Below are 27,919 nucleotides of genomic sequence, written 5' to 3'. Positions count from 1 at the left end.
GAATTATAAAATGTAATAATCTAACTGCCCATTCTGGCCTATGGGGAACAGGTAGCCTTGCAATAGTGAAAAATGAAAATGGTTGTAATTCACTATTAGGACATGTCACACACACACCAGGGCTTGTCCTACCTTATACTTACAATGCACCCTGCCCTTGGGCCTACCATTGGGGTGTGTGATATGAAGAAAATGGAAGGTTTAGAGACTGGCAAGTTGGTGCATGTGCCCAGTCAGCATGGCAGTACAAGACTGCACATAGGCTCTGCAATGCCAGACCTTAGACATACATTTACAGGCTGCTTCAGTGGCTGGCACAACCAGTGCTGCAAGCTCACTAGCAGCATTTGGTTTACAAGCCCTGGGTACTCCTGGTGCACTGTACTAGGGTCTGACAAGTAAACCAAACCAGTCAATTATGGAATCACAAATTCATACATCAATTGACAATAGGGAGAGCTAATGCACTTTAGCACTTATCAGCAGTGGTAAAGTGCCCAGAGTCATAAAACCAACAAAAACAGGTCAGACAAAATACAGGAGGAAGGCAAAAAGTTCAGGGATGACCCTGCAAAAAGGGCCAAGTCCAACAGTCTGCTTCTCCAAAACACAATGGAATCTTGTCTTCTATTATGAATCTTTTGGAAAAAACTACGGACAGCTCAGATCATATCTTGGACATATTATCTGTAATTGTGAAAGAACTCCCTGTGAAATCTGAAGAGATGTTTGTACCATTTGGTGAGCAATCTGTCTAAGAAAATTTGATCTAAAAGAAGGATGTTGGTTTATAAGTTGGCTGTCCCACCTAAAAATTTTTAACACATAAGAAGAAACCAATTTCAGATACAGATTTATCCTTATTGGAGCTTCTGTTTACGGAAAAAGATTCAGAAAAAGATTCATATGACAAAGCTTAGAAAAGTAAAATTCCCTACCGAAACTCATACTAATTTGGACACAATAGACCTAGGAGATGGGGTTCAGAATATTGCTAACGAGATTCCACAACCAACAGATGCGCACAAGAATCCTGGTGTTCCAATGCCATCGAAGGAATTTGCGCTAACAATCAAAAAGATTCTTCTTCTTTAATTAACCAGGCTGAAAAGATGTCAGCTGGTCTGAAGAGCTCTGTAACAAATGTTCATTTATCCTGGGACTCGAATGTCTCAAAAGTAGAAAAAGTACCCCTATTGGTTATGTTGAACCCGATTACTTCTGACTTTGTGCCCCAGGGATGGTTTGATATTTTGGAAAATTGTCCCCAACATCCTCAAACTTACCAATCAAATATGCATGGGAGAAGGGAGCACAATACATTTTTGGATTTTATTGCTCTATTTGAGGATGACTCTTTTTATTTAAATCTATCTCTTTTGTTGAGTCTTTTGGTTCAGGTTGATCAACTCAAGTTGGTAAGGAGTAGTGACCTGGAATTGATAGCACTCTTAGGCTCACGTCTAGAAAAGAAAACTATGGTTACATTTAAGTCACTGATGAGCAAATTTGATATTGAACAACTGTGAGTTTTTTATGGCACAAGGAATTGATATTGTTCCCTCCTCTCTTAATAATAGGGTGTTGCCTGTAGGTGGGAATCATTATTTGTTAAATATTCGTTCCGTTGAAGAATGTACCCCGTCACAGGAAGAGATGGCCACTAATGCAATATGAACATCAGTCTCCTGTAAAGCGGGGACCAGGGTGGTCTCTTGTAATGAAAACAAATCTGGCATGACGTGAAAAAACAATGATGTTTCTCAATGGACATGGTTATCAGTAATCTGAAACTTGGTTACTATAAATCTGGAGGTAGTTTGTTTGCAAGAAACTTGGGCCCCTAATACTTTTGAGGTTGAACATCACTATGAGATTAGATGTCCTGCTAACAGGTCAAAGAGAGGCCATGCTAGTCGTGGTGTAGCAACATTATTGCCCACAAATTTCACTTGGTGTATTTTCTAGGTGTATTGTCATCAATCGAACTTACTACAGTGTATTGTATTTCCGGAGCAGATAGTAGGTTATATTCTGCCAGACCAACTATTTGTTAAGCAAGTTTTTTCATTATATAAACATGATTATGAGGAAAGCAGGCATGTAAACGGTCCTATTAGTGGGGGATTTTAATACTACCATGTCAAACTATATACTTACTATATTTGCGGATAAAGAACAGGAAGAGGCTGTTAATATACCGCCCCTGTTCCCTGCTAGTAAGGTAAATAAAAGAGGAACACTTCTTCTTGAGGCATGCAGGGAACATGAACTATTTATCCTATTATTCAGAGACCTCGGTATTACTGTCACTTTGCTGCTTTTCTTCAATTTGTTTCTTATGTTTTGCGGTTTATCCAATGACACAACACTCACTGTGACACTGTCTATGAATGCGTGTTGCTCTATAAAATTCTTTAATACTCTAATTGTACAAACATAGCTGATTTTAGTATTTTATTTCAAATAGAACAATGCACAACAATGAAAGTAACTGGATTTCTAGGAAACCACTTAGCAAATTTTGTGTAATGTCTATTCAAATAAAGCACAAGAACATTTTCCAGATAGATTTTGGAATATAAATGAGTAAGGCATTTATGGAATAAATGAAATATTAAGGCATTTAGCATGTATTTTCAGTTATATCTAATTACAATTTGCTGAAAGCATTCCGTTTTTACTTTCCGCGAGCCCGTGAATGTGGTTGCCTAGCGCGCAGTGGTGCGGCTCCTGGGCGTGTGTTAAGAGGTCTCCTGACATTCCTTATGGGGCTTGGCTCCTCGCTGCTTTCTTCAGAACTTGAGCTCATGGTATCTGAGCCGGTTGCTCCTAAGGGCCGCTCCTGCACTGCTCCGTGCCTGCATATGATCCGCCCCTCTTGGCAATGGCGTCTGTTTAACGATCTCAGTGTTTCATTGATTGGCGCTTCGGCCATACACTCGGCAGCTGCCTTGTTACAGGAACACATAAGCTTGTCGCAAATACTTGTGGCCATGCCTATGAAAAACACATATGAGAACTGGTTACAGCAGTGCAATAAATATTTGTATTTACATGTGAAAGTAGCTACTTTTACTATGCATGTTTAATGGTTACTCAAGGTGAAAACTAGCTGCATAACAGTGTATTTCTTGAGCCAGGGTCCATTTAGGAAAGGGGTAGCATCCATCAACCTAGCCATAGCAAGGGTATGATCAAAATGAAGGGATATAATTCTCCAACTTTGTGGTCACAAATGATAAAGACAACACATCAGGGGGCAGGTTTACAAGCCCCCTGCGCAACTTTTGCGTCACTTTTCCCATGTTGAACGTGACGCAAAAGTGGCGCAAGGGGCTTGTAAATCTACCCCCAGGTGTTGGCCCAACTTTGCATAAGCACCAAAAGTCAATGTAAAAGGTAAAGTACTTCAGAGAATTCTTCTTTGGACTTAACTCCAGTAATCCAAGTTTTGGTGTAAAGCATTTTTTTTCTGTGCCATATATGGCAAATTTGTACTGGAAAAACAAAATTTTTTGAGTGTTGCAACACAGTTTAAGTTCAACAACAATTCAAGCCCTAGTGGTTTTCTATTTAGATGGAGGCACCACCATGATCAAAGGCATCCCAGAGGCCATCCATGCCCCCTGAAAGGCATCTTTCATGCAGCAGCATAGCTCATCATGGGGCTGAAGAAACATGACCCTTGTGCTAAGCAATCAAGAAGTCTCCCCTCTTCAATATCAGCTGCTTTACTTACAAGACAATATACACAAAAATTCGTGGCTAACTGGCTAAACGAAGTCAAAGCCAGTCAAAGAGCTCAAACGTCAGCAAATTAGACACTAGAAACTGCAGTAAGGAGTAAACAAGTCTTTTCGGCCTCAGCCTCCTTGATCTGTAACAACATCAGTACAGCAGCAATCCTCCTACAATTCAGAAAGTAAGTGCACGCTCAGCTCTCCAAGAAGCACTATCTCAGATAGTTCTCATCCCTTCCACAATGTATACCTCCTCCACCTGGTCCCTCCTCCACCTGGTCCCTCCCCCATCTGTCCCATCTGAGGTTGCCCATACAGTTCTTCGTTGCTAGGTTTGTGCTTAAGAAGGACTAAAACTTACATATATACATCAAAACAAAATGGTATTACAGTGTTAACCCCCATTCAGCACTTGGTATGGGGAGGTAATACATAACCTGGTAAATGCTGCATCCTTTAATAAATATCAGTACCTACCTAAAACTTTATAACCTAATCAAATATCAGGGACTTGTAATGAGGCCTTAAGTATATTCTGAAACTGAACTCACAATTTGCATCTACTCACTTTCATAAACCTCTCCACTCGTGAAGACTCCTTCTAACATGTTGATTGTACTGTACTAATTAAAGTAAAGCATATAGTTTTGTTCAGCATAAAGTCATTGCCTATGTTTTATCTTCTCTTGTTTTTCACTATTATAGAACATGTTCTTACACAGTGGCTTAATTTGGCCCAGCTTCGCAATTGGTCAGAATTCCAATACAGATGGCGGCCCTTCCCAGACGTTTTAACTCCTAAATCCTTATTGGGCACACCAGATATAAAACTACCTCCTGTGGGGGTTTCATGCCTGACCCCCTATTTCAGGAAGGCCTTGCATCATTCTCTGCAGCTAAACATCCATTTGATTAAGCCAAGCTCTAGACACCAATAGGGTCATCTTGAAGCATCTGCACTAACAGAAAAAGTGCTTCTGGAGCCTCGCCTGGAATCAGCCTGTGGATTTAATTTGTGTGAATGCTCGATTTTGTTGTCTACCCACTAGATTCTAGTGACTAAAACTGTTTTAAAGAATGACCCAGAGAGATGTGCTACATCCTTTTGAGTCAACCTACTAGCTTTCTGCGTTTCCATAAACTGTGCAACAATTAAATGAGTATTAGTAACCTTATTTAACAACACTTCTAACACTCAAATACAGCAGTTGTATTTGCTATATAAAACCTATAATTATTAACAACACGAACAACAAAACATCAATAATAATTTTAATAATAATTTGTCCATTACAACTAATTTTAATAATCATTAGTCAATGACGACAGACATTTAATTAAATAAGGGGAGGGTAATTAGAGGTATCACTTACAATATGGCAATACATATCATTATCCAACGCTGGGACCCCCGAATAAATCCACTCACTGAACTCTTCATATCTCTGTATGTCTACAGTTAATTTGTTCCATTTTCAGACCATTTTAGAAAGCTTAATGATGGTAACTTTTATGGATAAGCAGGGTCACAAATGGGCGCTGTGTCATGCTGCCCCTCATGTTCTTTTCGGTCTAACTTGTGTTTTTCCATCAGTAATCTTGGCAATCTGTGAGTCCACCAAGGATGTTCCATGTTTTCTTCAATGTCCCACAGCAGAGCGCCAGAGTCTGCTTGTTGGATGGTGCACGCAAAGTGTAGCGCAGACCATAACAGAAGGCGACCATTGCGCCCTTGGAGCAGGAACTGGTGAAACCTACGGCTGGGGGGGCGCTAGAGGGTGCGCACACGGAATGGCTGCCTAGCTGAGTAGCTCCCGTTCCTGGGCCCATTATCCTCCAAATATCCTCTGCCACTGACGAGTAAACCTTCAATGTTGCTTACTATCTGAGGCAGCAAGTTGCCCTCTACACTCGACCCGAAGCCGGGGCCGCTGGCGCAATCTGGGCCGGAGAAATCAGCGCTTGAAAATCTGCCGACGGTGCCCTCGAGAGCTGCGGGGTGAGGAGGTCGGCTGCCGGGGGCTACGCGAGGCCGGTGATTGCCATGAGGCTGCGGGCCCGACTCGCGCCCTTGGTCTCGGCGCCTGGGACGTGCCTGGCTCCGGTCCCCTTCGCCGGCGCGGACTGCGGACGACACCGGGGGCTGCCTGTTACCCAAGTGAGCCTGCCCCGTGTCCGCGGCTCGTCGTCGGCGGGCGCATCGTCTGGGGAGCGCGCCTTCCATCCTTGCGCGGCCCGGGCTGTGGGACGGCCCTCGGAGGGGGCGCCGGGGCTGCCGCCGCGGACCTCGGTGACACGGAGCGGAGTCAGACGGCTGCAGTTCCCGCCTCTACGCTGTGCGAGGTGAGGGGTGCTTGGAGCTGGCGGCGTCTTCTTTATTCTCGGCGACTGGCCGGAGGTCGGTGGGGAGTGGAGGCGCGATCCCCCGGGACCCTTCCTATGAGTGACTTTGCCACGCTGCCGTGTCTGCTCACCTCCTGGCCCTTTGGATACACTCGGGCCCTTTGAACACTTGGTAACTCGCCGACCACCCAAAACTGCGGTTGCTACCACGGCGTCCTGCTGCGGTGATCTGGGTTTGGTACCAGAGACTGCGCTGACTACATTTTCGCGCCAACGTGATTACAGAGCCTACCGCTGACCTATCTGCACGCTAACAGTGACACCAATAGTTCACTGCTATGGTCTCGGTGATTGTGCTGCCACATAGCGCTACCAGGATCAGTGCACACCGCACGCAGCGCACTATTGGTCAATAAACACTGTTGACGGCTACCTGCGCCTACTCCCAACACGATTTAGCACCGCATATGTAGGCTGGTGATTTGGGCTCCCCATGGTGCGCTCCTAGATTGCCGCAAAAATCGTTTCCAACATTAAGAACCACTGAGTGGGTTGGAGAAGAGACATCGGTCTCGGAAGGTGGCTGCTGTCGTCGCTATACCACCCCACACCTCGAACCTTGCGGAGCCGCGGGGAGGAGGGAACGTGAAGTTACGGGCGGAGAGCGACCAGAGAGCAAAATGGTGCGTCCTGAAAACCGCCAGACGAAAATAAGCTTCGATGGTGCAAAAAGAGGTACGAAATCGGTGCCTACTGACCCTGGGCCCAGTGATGCAAATTCAACTGCCATTGCTTCTCCCGCCAAGGAACTTGACCTGCACCACCTGTTCCAAGAGATGAGGCAGGGGTTCGCCACTGTGGTGGAAAAAGTTGACGGGATGACATCTAGGCTGGACGCCCTGGTACACAAGGTGGACCGGCACGAAGAACGGATAACGTCAACGGAACCGCGTATCTCGGATAATGACGACGTCACTTCATCCCATACCACGCAATTGGCCCGCATGGACAACCTGCTTCGACTCATAGCAGCTAAGAATGAAGACTTGGAAGCCCGTAGCCGACGCAACAACATACGCGTCACGGGTATTCCGGAATCCACAGACACGGGCAAAATGGAACTTTATGTCGAGAAGCTCCTCAAAGGATCGTGGGGGAGGATGCGTTCTCACCTCAATTCATTGTCGAGAGAGCGCACAGATCATTGGCTCCTGTTCCCAAGCCCGGAATGTCGCCTAGGCCGATTATTGCTAAATTATTGAACTATCGCGACCGGGATGTGGCGCTGAGGGCAGCCCAGACTCAACAAACCCTGCATTACAATGGACTCACATTCTCCATATATCCTGATTTCACCCCATTAGTGCAGGAGGAATGACGCAAATACATACCTGTGAAGAAGAAACTACGAGAGGCCCAGTTGGAATATGCCCTACTCTACCCGGCAAAGCTACGAGTCACATATCAGGGGAAGCATCGTTTTTTCACAAATCCCCAAAAAGCTGAAAATTTTCTGAAAACGATTCACAAGGCCCGGAGGGGTGGCCGTGATGCTGAGGCGGACCCGGAAGAAGAAGACCCATCCTCAGCAGTGGATGAACATTGATCACATGAAATCGACAGGACCAGGCTTTCTGTCACTTTGCACTGCTGTACCCGGCCCTCGCTTCGGGAACGCGGAGGGCTTGGACGACCCGCTGTAGAACAGAACTGGCTGATCTCTCCAGTGGTAATGTACTCCAAGGACCACGATCCCTGCCCTTGCCTCCAACAAGGGCGGTACAGTATGGGGGGCCATCGGCGGGAGAAGTGGCTGTGCGCCCTTGTTGTTGCTTCCCTTACGGGTGCTCCCCATGCATAATGTTAAGTTGTTGAAGTTGAGGGGGGGAAGGGGGAGGGGGTGGAGAACAGGGGGGGGAAGACAGCTGCTGGCATGATTGGGATGCTGTGGTGGGAGGGGGGATGGGCTGATTTGGGGGGAGACTTTTTACACTAGGAGTGGGTGGTCGAGTTACAAAATGCCATGGTAACCTATATTGTCTGAGTAGAGCAGATACTGCTGCATCACGAATAACAAGACTGGTTAAATTGATGTTGCACTACCTATGGCGGACTTAAAAACTGATGCACAACTGAACTGCATGTCATGGAATGTTAGAGGGCTTAATAATGCCAAAAAATGTCGAAATGTGATTGCCTATCTCAACAGACATCATGTCCATGTTGCCATGTTGCAGGAAACTCACTTGTCACCACGGGTGCGGGCCACCTTTGCGAGCAAATGGGCTGGAGTCCGTATATTCTCCTCTTATTCCACATACGCGAGGGGAGTCACCATTCTCCTTAGGCGCACAGTGCCGTTCCATAAGTGCGGGGATTTGATAGACAGTGAAGGACGTTACGCTCTATTATGGGGGCGACTGGGTCGTGACACATATACATTCGTTAATTGCTATGCTCCTAACCTGGATGTGCCCGCTTTCTTTACTACACTCTGGGGCAAAATCATGGACGTGGGGTCTCGTCATGTTATTTGGGGGGGGATTTTAATTTGGCATTGATACCACAATTGGATAGAGCGGATGGGGCGAGCCACTACAAGCCTAGGGCTAGGGAGGCGCTGGAAGGCGTGATCACTGAAGGCAGACTGGTGGACATATGGCGATACCAACACTCTAACGGGAGGGAAGGCACACACTTCACCTCGCAGATGGGCACATGGGCTTGGTTGAACTATTTTCTTCTTACCAAAGAGATAACTGCTGGAGTTTTGAGGGTGACACATTTGCCAAGAACATATTCTGACCATAGCCCCGTGCTGATGCATATACGCATTCCTGGATGGGATAGCCCTAAGCAGCAATGGAGACTACACCCTGAGGCACTATTAGACAACCTGTTCCGAGTTGAGCTGGGAGAGGAAATAGCCGCTTTCTTTCCCAGAAACAAGGGAACAGTGGACTCGATCGAACACATCTGGGAGGCCTTTAAAGTCACCATAAGAGGATACTGCATATCCAAAAGTTTTGGGGTTCTACGGGACATTCAGAACACTATTTACACATTAGACAGGGAACTTAGAGCTCTGGAACTCCGAATGGTGGCAGACGACAGTCCTGACATACACGCTGAGTTTAGAGACAAATTGTCAAAATACGAAGAAGAGGCTAATAGAGAAACTAAATTCCGAGGAAAACATTGGCAGGCTAGAAAATACTGCGAGGGAGACAGACCGGGAAGGGCACTCGCGGTGCTCACGCGAGCGCCACGAGATCGCAACACCATACTTTGTTTACTTCGCCCCTGAGGCGGAGGCCGGGCGTTCTATCACTCGATCCCTAACCTGTGGTGATTGTGGTAACATTTTAATGCTGTACATATTTTAGCAGTTTCGCTTTTAAAAATTACTATTGTAAGCGCTCCTCGAGTGCAAGATTTGCATTGCACCGAGGCTCGCTCCGCTCACCCTTTCATCCCGGCGTGGCCGACTAGGGGCTGACGACGCGGGGTAAAGGCGCCATTTTGGAGGGAGAAAGGGTTGGCGGTCCAGTTCCAGGACGCCTCCCGCCCTCCCGGATATTTAAGGAGTGGTGCCTTTCAAACGGCGTACTTTGTTTACTTCTCCCCTGAGGCGGAAGCCGGGGGTTCTATCACTCTATCCCTAACCTGTGGTGATTGTGGTAACATTTTAATGCTGTACATATTTTAGCAGTTTCGCTTTTAAAAATTACTATTGTAAGTGCTCCTCGAGTGCAAGATTTGCATTGCACCGAGGCTCGCTCCACTCACCCTTTCATCCCGGCGTGGCCGACTAGGGGCTGACGACGCGGGGTAAAGGCGCCATCTTGGAGGGAGAAAGAGTTGGCAGTCCAGTTCCAGGACGCCTCCCACCCTCCTCCAGAGAGTACAAATTGATGATGCCATTCCGTCCGCGCAGCGGGCGGGCGCAGCGGGCGCGCCAAAGGCAAGCCCGTCTGCGCCCGTCCGCGCCGGACTCGGGCCTAGGGCCACCACCCCTGGTTCTCCCGATATTATCCGCCTCCCTCCTTATTCATCCTTAATGCTGACCGATCTGCGTCCACGGACTACGGATAGCTGTACCAGATATAGTTTGGACTCCACTCTACACAATACCTTTCTAGAATGTAAGCACTGTCAGGCATCCATTCCCCTTATAAATAAACCTGTGGAAAGTTATAATCAAAAACAAGTTAAACAAAAAACCATAATAGCCCTCATTAATGTTCGCTCTCTGGCAAAACACAGGCAAGAAATAGCTGACCTACTTCTAGACAGGAACATTGATATAATGTTCCTGACTGAGACCTGGATGGATAAATCATCAGATCCAGATCTTGTGATAGCCGTCCCTAATGGATTCAGAGCTTATAGACAGGATAGACAAGGCAAAAGAGGAGGTGGGATAGCTATAATTGCCCGAGATACTTATAATATCCGGACCTCACCAATACCCACAGTGACATGTGAGGCACTACAGTTTGATATTCACCTGTCCCCCTCATACAATTTTAGAGGCATGCTATTGTATAGACGACCGGGAATCCGTTCTGGATTCCTTACAGAGGTTGTCACCATCTTGGAATCCTTAGCAACGGAGAAGTCTATAACAGTGTTGGGAGACTTTAACTTCCATCTAGACAGTAATGGGGATAAAGACACCTTGACCCTTCTGTCAGAGATGGAGGTTGTCGGGCTCTCACAACTGGTGAATGGATCCACCCATGCTGCAGGGCATACTCTGGATGGTATCTTCACCAGTTTGGAAGATCTACAAATTACCGATGTCCTCCCTATGACCTGGACTGATCATTATTTGGTCTTAGGTACAATAATGTTTAAGGAAGCACCTATTTCAAGAGCATCCCCCTTTAGACGTGAACCATTTAAAGTCTGGAAAGACATTAACATTCCGAACCTCAAGGCATCACTGGACCATTGTAAACCAACATTGTCTACTGACCCAGAAATGGCAACAAAGCAATATCAAGATTGGCTGGATCACACCACTAATAAATTAGTACCGATCAAACTCATATCCAGAAATAGGAACTCCCCTTCAGCGCCTTGGTATTCTGAGGAACTAAGAAAACATAAACAGCTCTGTAGAAACAGAGAAAGGCACTGGAGGAAAAACTATGATGATGAAAGCAAAAATAACTATAAGGAGCTCTTAACCCAGTACAAAACTTTTATCATGGAGGCCAAAAAAAAGTACTTTAGTGAGCAAATTGAGAGCGCGCAAAACTCCAACAAAAGGCTTTATGAGATAACCAAGCGGTTGGCAGGAAATACCCCTGACCTTAACCCCCCAACCTCACAAATCTTTTGTGATTCTTTAGCATCTTTCTTTTTCACAAAAGTGAACAATATTTATTCTGCATTCATCTCTTCTACTACTTATAGCACTAACGAAATAAATACGCCACCTATAAGTAACACCCTTCCACAGTTTGTAGAAATCTCAGAGAACCAAGCTAAAGACATTATCAGCTCAATTAAATCAGGTTCAGCATTGGATCCATGCCCCTTGAAAACCCTACGCCCAACTATAGACACTTTGATTCCAGTTATAACTCGAATCTGTAACCTGATGTTCAGTACTGGAACCTACCCGAGCCCATTAAAAAAAACCCTACTGAAACCCCTGCTGAAAAAATCTGGCCTAGATAAAACAGAGCTAAAAAATTATAGACCGATCGCCAACCTCCCTTTTCTGGCAAAAGTGGCAGAAAAGGCCATGAACATCCAACTGGCAGCTTTTCTCGAGCAATACCATCTTCTCGATGAAACCCAATTTGGGTTTCGCAAGTTTCATGGAACAGAAACGGCTCTAATCAAGGCTGCGGATGACATTAGACTCATCCGAGATCAAGGAGGCTCAGCACTGTTGGTGCTTTTAGACCTATCGGCAGCTTTCGACACGGTCGACCATCAGATCTTGGTCGACCGTGTTGAAAAGATGGGCGTGCAGGGCCTAGCCAAAGATCTACTGGCATCATTCTTGAAGGATAGATCACAAGCAGTGACGCTGGGACCGTTCGAATCAACAGAGCTGTCCTTGCCATGTGGGGTACCTCACGGTTCATCCCTAAGTCCGACACTATTCAACATCTATGTGTCGGACCTTGCTAAAACCATCAAAGCTCATGGGATGAACCTTACCTCATATGCGGACGACACTCAGCTGATTCTAACCATCAAGAATGATGGAGAAACAGTAGCGGAGAGTTTTAAAACAGGTATACTAGCCATCGGACAATGGATGTCGGCAAACTGTTTAAAATTGAACTCCGAAAAAACAGAGGTGGTAACCTTTGGACATCTTAGTCCCAACTGGTCCCCAGTTTGGTGGCCACCATCCTTTGGAGCTCTGCCTAAGCCAACCCCCAAGGTGAGGAACGTAGGTGTTATTTTTGATAGCAAACTGAATTTCATGGCGCACGCTAATCAGACGGCCGCCACGGCTTTCTACAAATTACGACTGGTAAAAAAGATCCTTCCTTTCCTTCCAAAGAATGCAGGCAAGACTCTGGTAAGTGCGCTAGTCCTGTCTGCGTTAGATTACTGCAATGGCTTGTTAGCCAATGCCCAAATTAGGGTCATCAAGAAAATGCAGACAGTGCAGAACGCAGCTGCCAGACTTCTCTCGGGAATTCCCAGATTCAAACCCATAGCCAAAACTTTAAGAAGCTATCACTGGCTCCCCATCAGGAATAGAGTCAAATTTAAGACCTTGTGCATAGTTTATAAATCACTGCACCAACAAGCTCCTCAATTCCTGAGAGACCACCTTACCCCATACAATCCTTCTCGACCTCTCCGTTCAGCCAAATTGAACGATTTGGTGGTACCCCGTACTAAATTGGTCACTTGGGGAGACCGACGTTTTTTGGTTCCTGCCCCGAAACTATGGAATACACTCCCCCAATCCATCAGATCTAGCCCAAATCTTCTGTCATTCAGAAAGCAACTGAAAACCTGGTTGTTCAACCTCTAATAGTATGAAGCCTAGCATAGGAGAAGTCTGCAATAGTAACAGTGCCGAGACGCCTGCGGGCATTTGTTCGCGCTTTATTAAATGTCAAAAATAAATAAATAAATAAATAAATACTGGAACTCACTGACTGTCAAGGGCACACAATCAGGGACTCGGATGCATTGCTCGATGCCTTTACTTCTCACTACCATACACTCTACACCACTGACACTGCAGCCGATATACCTTACGCTGACTTCCTGGGCGATGTGGCACTTGGCTGGCTCAGCGATGGCGATAGAGCCTTTCTAGCGGCCCCCTTCGAGCTAGATGAAATCCGCGAGGCCATCATGTCACTAAAGAATGGTAAGGCGCCTGGTCTTGATGGTATCCCCGCCGAATTTTATAAAGCATACATAGACCTCATGGCCCCCGTCCTTCGAGAGGTCTATGAGGAGTCGCTGAGCGATGGCATCCTCCCTGGCTCCATGCGGTAGGTAGTCATTACCTCGCTCTTAAAACCCGGCAAGGATCCTAGCTCCTGCAGTTCTTACCGCCCGCTTTCCCTCTTAAATTGCGATGTCAAGATCCTCGCGAAAGTCTTGGCTACTCGGCTATCCCTTCTTATGACCAGGATAGTATTGCCTGATCAATCTGGATTTGTTTCGGGTCGGTCTACCTCTCATAACCTACGCACCTTGTTCTCTCTGCTCCGCACGGTTCACCCTGACTCACCAGTAGCTGCTGTCTTCCTAGATGCCACTAAGGCATTCGACTCGGTTGAATGGCCTTACTTATTCTCAGTTCTGGCTAGCATGGGATTCCCAAAGCTCTTCATCTCCTGGGTTCAACTACTCTACACGCAACCAACGGCGAAAGTCCTTATTAACGGTCGCCTTTCGAATTCCATCGACATCACTAGAGGCACACATCAGGGGTGCCCATTATCTCCCCTCTTGTTTGCGATAGCGGTCGAACCCCTTGCCTGTAGACTCCGTCAACTGCATCGAGAAGGAGCGATACAATGCCTTCAGCGCCAAATTGATGTGTCTTTATACGCTGACGACATTACGCTCTATATCAAACACCCCGACCTGAACCTCAATCCCCTACTGAGAGGATTTGTCGTATTCGGAGGATGTCAGGAGTACACATAAATTCGTCCAAGTCGCAATTCTACCCCCTCACTGATGCGGTTATCGACTTTCCCCTCGTGGTGTCGGACGGATCTCCGATACCTCGGTATACAAATCTCTCGTGACAGGGATGAAACGTTGCGCTCCAACTATGGAGTAGCGATCACGAAGCTTACCGCCGCAGTGGACCACTGGATTACCCTGCCGCTGTCCATGACTGGCAGGGCGTCCCTCATCAAAATGGTGGTTCTACCCCGATTCCTATACCTCTTTCTCAATATTCCCTATTTTCCGGGAGCTTTTTTCTTTAAAACCTTGAAATCGGAACTGTGTCGGTTATTCTGGGGGGGCAAGAGCCCACGGTTGAAATGGTCCACGCTGATCCTGCCATATGACAAAGGAGGCTTCGATGTCCCTGACTTTGAAGCTTATTACCAATGCGCGCAGGCGCATTATGCTTACCACTGGCTGGTTCCCACACCCTTCATGCCTCAACTTGCGGTGGAGGCCTGGATCGTTCATCCCATTCCGCTTAATGGCCTACTCCATTGCCCGGAATCATCAATACTGACACCGAATACTTCTGTTTCCTGCACACTAGATGCGTGGTGCCGTATGGCCAGGAGAATGTCCTGCCGCCTACCGTACTCACCTAAACTGCCGCTGACGTTTCACCCTGCCCTTGCCTTACTGCAGGAACGGGGCTTTCGCACGCTTTGTGAAAGAGTGCAGGTTACCTGCTGGGGCGATCTATTCTCGAACGGTAAGTTAAAATCTGCTGAGCTGTTCTTTGCCTCCCAGGATCGCACCCCGCTCGATGTTTTTTACTACCTACGCCTATGCCTGGGGATGAGGGACATCCTGCCTGAGTTCCCTGACGAACCTGAAATCCTTCCCCCACTTCGTTTTTTGCTGTGCTCACAAGAAGGGGCACACTTAGTCTCTGGCCTTTATCGCCAGCTCAGGACTACCGCTCCGATGCCTGAGGAGGGAGCTCGGGCATATTGGAGTACTGACTTGGCCGTTGAGCTCACTGACGAACAATGGCAGTATTGCTGCACCCTTACGGCTCGCATATCAGCCAGTAGCAGACTCAAGATAATACACTACAGATTCCTGCAGCGACTGTATTATACCCCGGAAAGAAAACACAGGTTTGGGTTGGCCGACAGCGACCGATGCGAGCGCTGCCGTGCAGAGCATGCGGGCTTCCTGCATCTTGCGTGGGAGTGCCCTCTTGTACATCTCTACTGGCAACAAGTGACTGACGCTCTCACTGCGATGACAGGAGAAACCATATCTATGGAACCACTATTCATGCTCCTTGGGCATACACCACACGTCCCAAAATCCTGCAAAAAAATCGTAGATACTGCATTGCTCTTAGCAAAGCGACGAGTGGCGTGTCGTTGGGGCCGAGGCAGAGCGCCTAAATTCAAGGATTGGTTGGCAGACATGACTTACTGTCAGGAACAGCACATCACCTTTACTGAATTGCTGCCGATCCCCAACCGACCTAAAGATATTTGGGGTCCGCTGGTTGGCTACCTACTTGCCCAGGCAGATGACAGCGATGTTCCTGCGGGAGGACATACTAGCGAATAGCGAAACTGCTAACACTCAGAGATAAGACACAATGCCTGTCGGCACATACACATCTCACCTCCTACGGACCCGGTGCGCTACCCCATAGATCACGCTGTAGATCACCACCTTGCACAAGACACCTCCACATACTATCAATGGACATTGTACTCCCAGACATTGCCGCTGGGCCCTTGCCCACTATGTGGCTCCGCCGCTCTGCTTACACCATGTACCCGTATCTCCGCACTCGACAATACTCCATAACGCCACACATGGTGCTCATCCTCATGACGAATGTACATCACCATGACTACTAATTTATCAATGTATAGTAATGAAAGATCATCGATACATAAGCTACTCTGTTGACTCGGACCTCCACCTCCAAGTGTGTTTACAAGGCCTCACAGTTTTGTTTAATGTTGGAAACTGATAAAAACGAAAACAATTGTTCTACTGCAGCGAATTCTCAGGTATATTTTTTGCACTAGATGCAAGACACTTATTAAATGATAATATTGTACGCCACCGGGCCTCCGGGATGCCGGTAAAAAGGCTGTGTCACACCATCCACAACGTTTTCACTGATACGAATAACACGCTGCCGGCCCCAGGGTTATAGGCGCATAAAGCAGTGTACTGTATGAACCATGCAATAAAGCGGTTTTGAACACCCAAAAAAAGAGGAAAAAAAAAACCTACGGCTGGTATATTACCTGAACCTCTGGTAAAGAGAAGATCTGTACACTCCTGAGCAAATGTGCCCAGTACTACATAACTTAAGTCCTTCCCTCCATGCACATGCTGTATGCATGTAACATTCTTGTGCATTGTGTGATTGCATGGAAATCAGTGGTGGCCAGGCTGGTGGGAGGCGGTGTGTATCACTTACAACGCAACTTTTACATCGTAATGCTGTTACAACGCAGCTATTACAACGCAGGATCCATTACATCGGATGCCATTACAACGCATGGCATTACATAGCAGATGGTATTACAACGCATACCATTACATCGTAAATATTGGTAAGTATATAATTTTTTTTAATTTTATTTAATATTATATAATTGATTTAATTATTATTAATTATAAATAAAAATAAATAAAAAGATTTATTAATGTATTTAAATATTATAAATTAAATTTATTAATTTAAGTAATTTTTAAAATAAGTATGAGTATAGGAGTATATGTTTTGGGGTACTGAGGTATATGTTTTGGGGTGTTTGGGTATTTTTAGGTTTTAGGGCAGGGTTTGGGTTTTGGGGTACAGGGGTGTTTTTAGGTTTTAGGGCAGGGATTGGAGTACAGGGGTGTTTTTAGGTTTTAGGGCAGGGTTTGGGTTTTGGGGTACAGGGGTGTTTTTAGGTTTTAGGGCAGGGTTTGGGTTTTGGGGTACATGAGTGTTTTTAGGTTTTAGGGCAGGGTTTGGGTTTTGGGGTACAGGAGTGTTTTTAGGTTTTAGGGCAGGGTTTGGGTTTTGGGGTACAGGGGTGTTTTTAGGTTTTAGGGCAGGGTTTGGGTTTTGGGGTACATGGGTGTTTTTAGGTTTTAGGGCAGGGTTTGGGTTTTGGGGTACATGAGTGTTTTTAGGTTTTAGGGCAGGGTTTGGGTTTTGGGGTACAGGGGTGTTTTTAGGTTTTAGGGCAGGGTTTGGGTTTTGGGGTACAGGGGTGTTTTTAGGTTTCAGGGTAGGGTTTGGGTTTTGGGGTACAGGGGTGTTTTTAGGTTTTAGGGCAAGGTTTGGGTTTTGGGGTACAGGGGTGTTTTTAGGTTTCAGGGTAGGGTTTGGGTTTTGGGGTACAGGGGTGTTTTTAGGTTTCAGGGTAGGGTTTGGGTTTTGGGATACAGGGGTGTTTTTAGGTTTCAGGGTAGGGTTTGGGTTTTGGGGTACAGGGGTGTTTTTAGGTTTCAGGGTAGGGTTTGGGTTTTGGGGTACAGGGGTGTTTTTAGGTTTCAAGGTAGGGTTTGAGTTTTGGGGTACAGGGGTGTTTTTAGGTTTCAGGGCAGGGTTTGGGTTTTGGGGTACAGGGGTGTTTTTAGGTTAAATTAAATTATTATATTATATTAATTACATTTCTTAATTAAAATAATTAAATTAAATACATTATTTTAAATAATTTAATTTAATTACAACCAAAAAAATATTTAAAGTAAATTAATTTAATTATATTAATTAAATAAAATTAATTACAATTTTTATTACAATTAATTTAAATAAATAAATTTAAATTTATTAAATAAAAATAATTACTATTTTAAAATGTATTTTAATTAAATTAATTTAATTAAATTAGCTTAATTACATTTTTTTTAAAAAGGTATACTTACCTATACTTACGATGTAATGCCATGCGTTGTAATAGCATCTGCTATGTAATGACATGCGTTGTAAAGGTTTGCATTGTAATGGTTCCTGCGTTGTAAAAATTGCGATGTAACGGTCTGCGTTGTAAAATAACGCGTTGTAACATCATAGATCCATGCCTCTGGTAAAGAGAAGATCTGTACACTCCTGAGCAAATGTGCCCAGTACTACATAACTTAAGTCCTTCCCTCCATGCACATGCTGTATGCATGTAACATTCTTGTGCATTGTGTGATTGCATGGAAATCAGTGGTGGCCAGGCTGGTGGGAGGCCATATATCCTGTAATGCACTATGGTGACGATCCTGCATCTGCCAAGGGTATTTTATTTTCTGTCCCTTGAGTTGGTTTCTGTCAGAGAACCCATAGCATTTTCATCATGTCTACTTTCTGGCTGCAGTAGAGATTCAGCCCAGATCCTGACTGAACTCAAAAGGATAACCAACCCTAGCCCTGCAGTCTGGCGGCTCAGTCTTTTTAGTTTGTACATTACGTGCCCTTCTGCGTTCATCTCTTTCACTCTTCTGGAGTCCACGTTGTCATAATCAGTCGGTATCTACTCTTTCGCTCAAGTGGCACAGCAAAGGTAACACTTACCCTTATCCAGTCGGGGTAAAAGGTTCGCAGGCTCACTGACTGGGTGGTAAAAGAAAGCCACAGCTGGGTGCAGTGGGCCTGACTGTCACTGCACTTGCTGCACGTATAATGCACTTATGATAGCTCTGCTTATGAAAGCCAAAGAAGACGTTCTGTAAAGATCTAGTATAGTTAATATGGTACAGAGATTATGATTTCTGAATCTGGAAGTTACCACAGTTTTAATTATTATCTGCCTCCACCAGGGTGTTTTTTTGTTTGGTGCCTTTTCTCTTCAAATTTGCCATATCTCCAAATCCCCTTATCTGGTTTTATTATTATTATTATTATTTTGCTTATTAAGTTTTCCGCTTTTTTTCCAAGTTGGCTTGCAAATGTCATTGTGTTGTTTAATCTATTTTAAAGTGATTGCTAGTGCTTGAATTTAATATACATTTTTCTGAGAAACTACTGCTGCTTGTGCCACAGGGACTGAGCAATCACACCGAGGCTTGGTTTGAGATTTAACCTCATTGTGTTTATTGAGTTGTTAAAGGTTTCACCCTTCCCAAATTAATAAACCCATTTCTGATATTGAGTAAACCAGGAGTACTATAAGAGTAATTCACAGCAAAATCTTCGTAATCCAAAACAAACATCTAGAGGAGAGCTCCAATACTTCACTGCTGGGACCAAAAGTCCACTAGAAAACTAAACAATAGACTTGAATCTGCGAGAAAGAAGTTTTACAACATCTAATCTGCGCATAACTTAACAAAGGAACATTATACTTATGCACAGGCAAGTAAAACTTGAAAATATTTGAAGTGCATGTTAGTTTCTATTAATACCGTGTCCCAGGGAGAAAGAAGTCGTGTCTCCAAAGAAGCTCAACTCTTTGGAAATTATTGTGGATATGACTGATGACATCGATAAGTATATACTAGATGAGACCGAAACTTATTCCTACTAAAGCTTGCCAAATATACTCTACCAAAGGTTTAGATAATTCAATTCTATTGCTAATTTACGTTGTGTCAATGGGGAAAGACTTTTTATTCACTACTTTTTATGTTATTCCTTATTTCCTGGGGAGACAGTATTCTTCGAATGTTAATAAACATGAAGACAGCCATAGTTTGTAGGTTTAATGTTGTTGTTGGATTGCAACACACAGATATCCAAACCAGCACCTTTGCTAATTTACAAAAGACCGATATAGAGACACTTTTCGGTATCTATTTCGGTTCAATGAACCCAAAAAGTGCACAGTGCCAAAACATTTTTTAAGTTAATCAATCCAATCACATTTCATGCCAGTGTACATTTATTAATCAATTTCCAACATAATACATCAGTTCATAAGATGCAGCCCTCTGCCTACAGTCAAAACCAGGAAACAAAAATCTCACAGCGAGAACCCTTACAGGTGAGCTCCTGAGGGTCTGTCATGTGACCCTTGTTATTTGTATTATTTCCAGATGAGGGCGACTCAAACAAATCACTGGAATAAGTAGAGAGATAGTACCTATAAACCAATAGAAATATGAAAAATTATAAGACCATAAATAAATATCATTAGACTGGTATATATCTCCCAACTACACATCCACCCGGTTTGACGCACCATAATTTGAGAGGGGGAGAAATACGCATAAAAATATTTTTGAAAACCGAGGCCTAATAAATACCTTATTCAGGGGGTGTTAAAACATTTCAGTTTCTTGTAGACAAATTAAGTAAAAACCTAAGACATAGCTTAACCAATCCTTGTTACTCAGCTTTGGGCGGATTCCCGCTATATTCCAAGACAATACCCTTAAAGGGGTGATCATGCTTCCCAGATTTACTTGCCCCTTCGCTTCGTCATGTTGTGGATTTATAGAGCGCGGCAGCTGCCCCAGCCAAGAGGCGTCCCGGCGCTAAAAGGCAGAGAGATGACCACGCACAGAAGAGCAGCAGGAAGGCCTACGGAAGGGGAAAAAGAAAGGTTTTGATAGTTTTTCTGAATTGAAGGTAGTTGGTGAGCCCTCTGATGTGGGCTGGCAAAGAGTTCCAAAGGGTGGCAGCTCTACTCCTAAAGAAACAACCTCCTGCACGTACCCTGCTCACGCGAGGGACTACTTACCAGGCATTGTCCCATAGAGCGGAGCAGACGCATGGGAGTGTAAGGAAGAAGTAAATTAATTAAGATTTCCGGAGATGCACCTTTCAAGATTTTAAAAGCTATACAGAGTGCCTTGAACTCAATACGCCTAGCGACATGCAACCAGTGAAGACAACGAATGGCACTTGTCACTGAGCAGGCTATGCGCAGGCCGAGTTGAGCTCTTGCGGCTGCATTCTGGACTCTCTGTAGCCTTTGTATTTCAGACTTATTAGCTCCCAGGTACAATCAAGTTCTTCACTACAGGTTTAGGGGCAGGGGCGGTGCCTAAACTCTAAGGCCACCAGAACTCGTTCCAACGGTCTTGGTTCTTTCCCACCAACAAAACCTCCGACTTGTTAGCATTTAGTTGGAGAAAGTTTCCTCGAAGATGCAGGGAGAAAAGGTGAGGGCGGGTAATGTCACTTTCCCATCCCCCGCTGAGTTTGTTTCCTGTGGGGCGTTCGTTAGTAAATCGATCCTGCCTGCTTGGCCCTGCTCTCCTTCCAGAGTTGCTGGTACCGAATATCGATCTATATCTGTTAAACCTGATAAAACATTAAAGCGGTTTGCATGTGCAATACACTCCCAGGGTTGAAAGTTACTTTGCATGTGCTCAGTCCGGCATAGCCGTTGATTAAAACTAGGGCCTGGTGGGTGTGCCCTTATGTTATCTGAATACAAAAATATATATATGCCAACCCACTCAGTTCAGTTTTGCTCTAAGTCATTAGCAACAGATCAAGCTTAATTTTGATTTGTCAGGTATATTTATTTTTACCTTCTCTTTTAGATACACTTCATAGAAAAAATCAATTGTTTCTATGTCAGAAAAAACAACACAACATATAGAACAAATATACACATTAACTTATACGTACCATTTATCAAAAAACATTATTACATACATATAAACATTCACTGTACACTATACACTAGGTTTTCATTATATACAACCTCACTTATACAAATCTATTTTCAACTGTTCCTTAGGCAAATATCAACTCTTCGACCTTTGACAATCAATGAATCAAATCAAAGGAACAATAGTAGACAAAGTCGTAGTTAGCAGGAGATAACCCTTGTTATCAATTCAATGAATCAATAATTATTAATATTTTGAACAAATGGTATCTCCGTTCTGCCGACGCGTTTCGAACACCACACATAAGTTGTGGGTTCTCCTCAGGGCTTTGTCACTTCTATCTGCAAGTGTATAGAAAAGAAGAAAAGCACCAGACGGTGTTTCAGTGTACATTCTCTAGCCTCATTTAGCTGCATAGCTTACAATATACAGCGTTTAGTCCATATTACCTTTCAAGTGGCTGGGGTAGTCCTATGTTCGGTTTTTAAATCTTTAGAGCTGCAATCTAAAGAATAAATCTAGTTTAGAGCCAAACTCGGCCTGAGCCTTACAGTTACTTTCACAAAGCACTGCGAGACATACCTTTGTTTAATCTTGTGGGTCTGCTTATGGGAGTCTCCCTATGGCTCGGACACACTTTTCACCTATGAGTAATACAGGATTATTTTAATATATACAGGCTTGTGTAATCTCTCAAACGCGTGAAGCAGTTCACAACTCCAATCCTACCTTCATCGGGTGATCCGATCACTTCAGGAGCATGTCACTCCATATTTAAAATAATTTTTGGATGCGGGCAATCTGTGGAGAAAAATGGGTTCTAAGTACACTTATCACTATTTGGATGGAAGCTGAGGCCGCTTCGTTGTACTCTGTAACTGACCTTGTTAATATCGGTTTCTCCGGACTTTTCCAAGCGCGCTGTCAATTTCCCTTCGCCTCACTTATAGTGATTTCGCTGTTTTGAAAACAAAACAGGGAGCGCATTAGTTCCCCCTTCTTAGCGCGTTTTATTCCCAACCCGCGCCTGCCCGTCCCAGGCCGATTCTCCTTACCTCCTATCTGCTTCTCTGCAGCTCTTCCTCACTTCACTCTAGAAGGAGGCGGCCATGTAGCTTGCTTCCTTATGGCGACCATGTGACTTCTGGAATTCTGGGTGTTGTAGTTTGACTACACTCGCCTCTGTATTTGCATTAACTGGATTACAAAAAGATATCTCATAAAGCCCATAGGTTGCCTTAGTGTTGATTACTCATTTCTACATTACGAGTCAGTCGTTCCTCGTAGAGCCCCATGCAAACCTCCAAATTTACAATCTTGAAACCTCGGAGAGGGTATTTAATCCATTTTGCGCACTGTTAAATTTCAGAATTAGGTACGCTTCTTTTCTCAGCAATGTGTCCTCGATGTCAATCGGACCTTTGCCTCCTGATTGCACTATGGCACACAATACAGTCCATTTAAAGTCCATTTCGCTATGGTTCGAGTCCATAAAGTGTTGGACCATTGGCGCACTCAATACCTTTTTTTTTATTCTTGACCTGAAAAAAAAGGTATTGAGTGCGCCAATGGTCCAACACTTTATGGACTCGAACCATAGCGAAATGGACTTTAAATGGACTGTATTGTGTGCCATAGTGCAATCAGGAGGCAAAGGTCCGATTGACATCGAGGACACATTGCTGAGAAAAGAAGCGTACCTAATTCTGAAATTTAACAGTGCGCAAAATGGATTAAATACCCTCTCCGAGGTTTCAAGATTGTAAATTTGGAGGTTTGCATGGGGCTCTCCGAGAAACGACTGACTCGTAATGTAGAAATGAGTAATCAACACTAAGGCAACCTATGGGCTTTATGAGATATCTTTTTGTAATCCAGTTAATGCAAATACAGAGGCGAGTGTAGTCAAACTACAACACCCAGAATTCCAGAAGTCACATGGTCGCCATAAGGAAGCAAGCTACATGGCCGCCTCCTTCTAGAGTGAAGTGAGGAAGAGCTGCAGAGAAGCAGATAGGAGGTAAGGAGAATCGGCCTGGGACGGGCAGGCGCGGGTTGGGAATGAAACGCGCTAAGAAGGGGGAACTAATGCGCTCCCTGTTTTGTTTTCAAAACAGCGAAATCACTATAAGTGAGGCGAAGGGAAATTGACAGCGCGCTTGGAAAAGTCCGGAGAAACCGATATTAACAAGGTCAGTTACAGAGTACAACGAAGCGGCCTCAGCTTCCATCCAAATAGTGATCAGTGTACTTAGAACCCATTTTTCTCCTACAGATTGCCCGCATCCAAAAATTATTTTAAATATGGAGTGACATGCTCCTGAAGTGATCGGATCACCCGATGAAGGTAGGATTGGAGTTGTGAACTGCTTCACGCGTTTGAGAGATTACACAAGCCTGTATATATTAAAATAATCCTGCATTACTCATAGGTGAAAAGTGTGTCCGAGCCATAGGGAGACGCCCATAAGCAGACCCACAAGATTAAACAAAGGTATGTCTCGCAGTGTTTTGTGAAAGTAACTGTAAGGCTCAGGCCGAGTTTGGCTATAAACTAGATTTATTCTTTAGATTGCAGCTCTAAAGATTTAAAAACCGAACATAGGACTACCCCAGCCACTTGAAAGGTAATATGGACTAAAGGCTGTATATTGTAAGCTATGCAGCTAAATGAGGCTAGAGAATGTACACTGAAACACCGTCTGGTGCTTTTCTTCTTTTCTATACACTTGCAGATAGAAGTGACAAAGCCCTGAGGAGAACCCACAACTTATGTGTGGTGTTCGAAACGCGTCGGCAGAACAGAGATACCATTTGTTCAAAATATTAATAATTATTGATTCATTGAATTGATAACAAGGGTTATCTCCTGCTAACTACGACTTTGTCTACTATTGTTCCTTTGATTTGATTCATTGATTGTCAAAGGTCGAAGAGTTGATATTTGCCTAAGGAACAGTTGAAAATAGATTTGTATAAGTGAGGTTGTATATAATGAAAACCTAGTGTATAGTGTACAGTGAATGTTTATATGTATGTAATAATGTTTTTTGATAAATGGTACGTATAAGTTAATGTGTATATTTGTTCTATATGTTGTGTTGTTTTTTCTGACATAGAAACAATTGATTTTTTCTATGAAGTGTATCTAAAAGAGAAGGTAAAAATAAATATACCTGACAAATCAAAATTAAGCTTGATCTGTTGCTAATGACTTAGAGCAAAACTGAACTGAGTGGGTTGGCATATATATATTTTTGTATTCGTATAGGGTTCAGCCAGTCCCATATTCTAAGAGCCTAACTCCTTTTTTCTTATGTTATCTGAAGGCACATTGCTCAAGCGTGTTAACAAAAAGTATAGACACCTGGGGTCTTTAAAATGTAGAACTATGCAATCACCCTCGACAGATTTCGATGTGTGACCTATCCATCTGACTCTACATGCCATAATGATCTTTTATATGATATTGGAGTTACAACCTGATTTCCTGGTGCACAAATGTGCTGATTTATTTTTTGACAGTCTTTGCATTGATCTACTGACTGTGGTGTGACACCCGTTAGTATCAAAGTAAATGGGGTGCTATCTGGCGGTAGAGTCAGCCAAACTTGAGCTGCCTTTCCTGGGGGGGAGGCGTGATGGAACTGGTTTTGATTGGGTGCAATTTTTGTACCAAAATACTGATTGCACCAAGATGGTTGAAACTGATCTGTTCTTTCACACGTCCCCAATCTGTGCTCTTTCTGTATGGCCACTGTTCCCCACTGTTCCCCCTATGTCGGATAGCCATTTCTTGTTGGTGGATCTTCGGGACCGTTGGGGGTAAGGGAGCGTAACCTACATTTAAATGGGCCGTTTCCTGATTGTGTGTGCAGTGGTCTCTCTCCTTATGTGGCAACTTGGGCCACATCCAGCCTTCTCCTTTAGATTACTCGCCACTAGTCGTAATTGTTCTTCAATGGACCCAAAGCAGGCTAGAATGGGCTTCATAGCATTGGATATACGTTGACTGATGTCCAACGAGCACCTGTTGAAACTATTTTACTCTTCTTCCTGAAGCGTTCTTACATACATTTGTATACAGACACATTCCTGCCCTGTAAGTGCCTATTGTCAAGCACTTTGTCTTGCAGACTGTCCACATTTGTTTTGCTGGGATTTTATACTCAGACTTGTACAAGGGGAACACAATATGTTCCCTTGGACGGCAAAAAATGCAGCCTTCTCTCTGAAACCAACTGGTTTGAATCTGAAGGTGAATAAAACATGATCCCAAAATGTGAAAAGTGCTTCAGGCATAACGGTGTTTGATATAAACATTTTTGGGGACTTTGACAGATGAAGGAAGAAATTCAAACGTAACAATACATTTCTTCAAAAACTGAACTTCTATTGGCGATTTAGAAATACGACTGGCATCATCAGTTTTTTAGTAGTAATGAAACAGATTTTTGGACTTATTTAGAGTTTGGCAGACAGGATACTCCACCAAAAACACGAAGGAGTACGCTTTCTGCCAAACTCGCCGGAACCACCATGTTTCTGATGGTGGAGCTTATGCTAGCTCTGCCCAAAGAAACCTTTGACCAAAGGCCTGACTAACATTGGTCATAGTACCTCAGACCATCCAACCCATATAAGGTGCACATTCCAGCTCCTGTTCAGGGTTGTCAGGGGAAAACTGGTGGTACCAAATAGGAAAACATATAAAATATGTCTGGCTGTACTCTGCCAGGGCAGAAAGGAACGTCGCCCCGCTGTCCTGGTGGGACAGACTACAGCCCTCTAAATTCTAAATAAATCTCTCAGTCCTCATTTTCTGGTGGTCACTACTCCTTTTCTCAGTATTGCCTCAAGGTGGTTTGGATTCAGCACAAAGAGGCAAGGAGCTGGGTGTAACCTCATTGCACTCCCCTAGTGACAAATGCTCCCCAACACTTGACCCCAGGCCCAAATACTAATTTGGAGAATAGAATTCGGTCTACCTGCCAGAAAAGACCAATCAGTGCTGCCTCTATACCAATGGGCATTGGAATAAACCACAATGTTGTCCTATTCACACAGTCAGATGTAATAGATAAATCCATGAATGCCAAATGTAAGGCTGCTGCCAAGTCCACCATCCTTTGATATTAAATGATACAAGTTAAGACACCGATCTGCAGTTCCCAGGCTGTCCGCAAAGCTGTCTTGAGCCTTAGGCTCTAATTATGAGGCTGGCGGTCCGAGGACCTCCAGACTTGTGGTGGTGCAGCGGTGGCGGTCTAGCCACCGTCGCATCGGCTGTCCGACCGCCCTATTACGAGTTGGGCGGTCTGAATATAATTAGATCGCTGGCTCCGCCATGGAACCAGAGTTCCCTGGCAGTGGCGCAGAGGTCAGGGCCATTGTAAGATGCAGGTGGTGGCGCTGCGGCACAGCCATGAATATTGCAAGTTTCAGGACTGCCAGCATTTTCATGGAGGTCTTTCCTCCATGAAAAGTCTGGCAGTCCTGAAACAAAGGTGTGCCCTCTCAGCCTGGGGATGCATTCTTTGTGCATGCGCCCCAGTTCCTGCATGGCATGGCCTTTGTAGTCCATACCGTGCAAGTACCTGTTTGGAGTTCCCATTGTGGTGCCAAAGGCATCGCCACCTTTGGAAGAGGCACCACCATAGATACTGCCACCCTGCCCACCAGACTACAAAATTACTTGAGATCTGGCGGGCGTGCAGCAGTAACTCTTGGCGGTGCAGGGGTGTGGCAGTGGTGGACTGCCCTCCCTCCATCCCCCTTACCGCCAAAAGTTATAATCGGTCCCTTTGACAATAAATTTTTCGTGGAAGACCAGTCAATATAAGAAATCGAAATTATGTCAAAATCCACAATGTTCTTGTATAAACCTCTGTAAACAAAAATGTCAGCTATAATACTTGGAAAAACTGTGCTGTGAAAGATACTTTATATGAAGAAGATCATTTGCACCATGACTCGCATTTCTAAAATTAAACTGAACAATTGCACCTACTCACTTGATGGTCAGTTGGTCTATCTGGCATGCTTACCCTACAAGCAATCCACTCAGATTGTTGACCCCATGAGGGGAATCTCTTTGTGCCTAGCCCATCAAAATCACCCTCTAATAAAACCATTGGCACAGTGCCAATCTACCA

At 44.5% G+C, this 27,919-nt stretch overlaps 1 protein-coding gene across 2 annotated transcripts in view; it reads right to left on the bottom strand.

Annotated features, from left to right (window-relative positions):
- Nucleotides 1–2,443: 2,443 nt before the first annotated feature.
- Nucleotides 2,444–27,919, bottom strand: part of OC90 (otoconin 90) — a 619,335-nt gene continuing 593,859 nt past the window's right edge. For both annotated transcript variants that reach the window (XM_078685553.1, XM_078685554.1), the window contains one exon: nt 2,444–3,000. In XM_078685553.1, the coding sequence (XP_078541679.1) occupies nt 2,681–3,000 (320 nt within the window). In that variant the 3' untranslated portion in view covers nt 2,444–2,680. The remainder of the gene's footprint in view (nt 3,001–27,919) is intronic.

This window comes from Lissotriton helveticus, chromosome 4_1, assembly GCF_964261635.1.
Source record: "Lissotriton helveticus chromosome 4_1, aLisHel1.1, whole genome shotgun sequence".
Taxonomy (NCBI): domain Eukaryota; kingdom Metazoa; phylum Chordata; class Amphibia; order Caudata; family Salamandridae; genus Lissotriton; species Lissotriton helveticus.
Note: the sequence above shows the minus strand (reverse complement) of the source record. Positions and strands in the feature narration are given on the sequence as shown.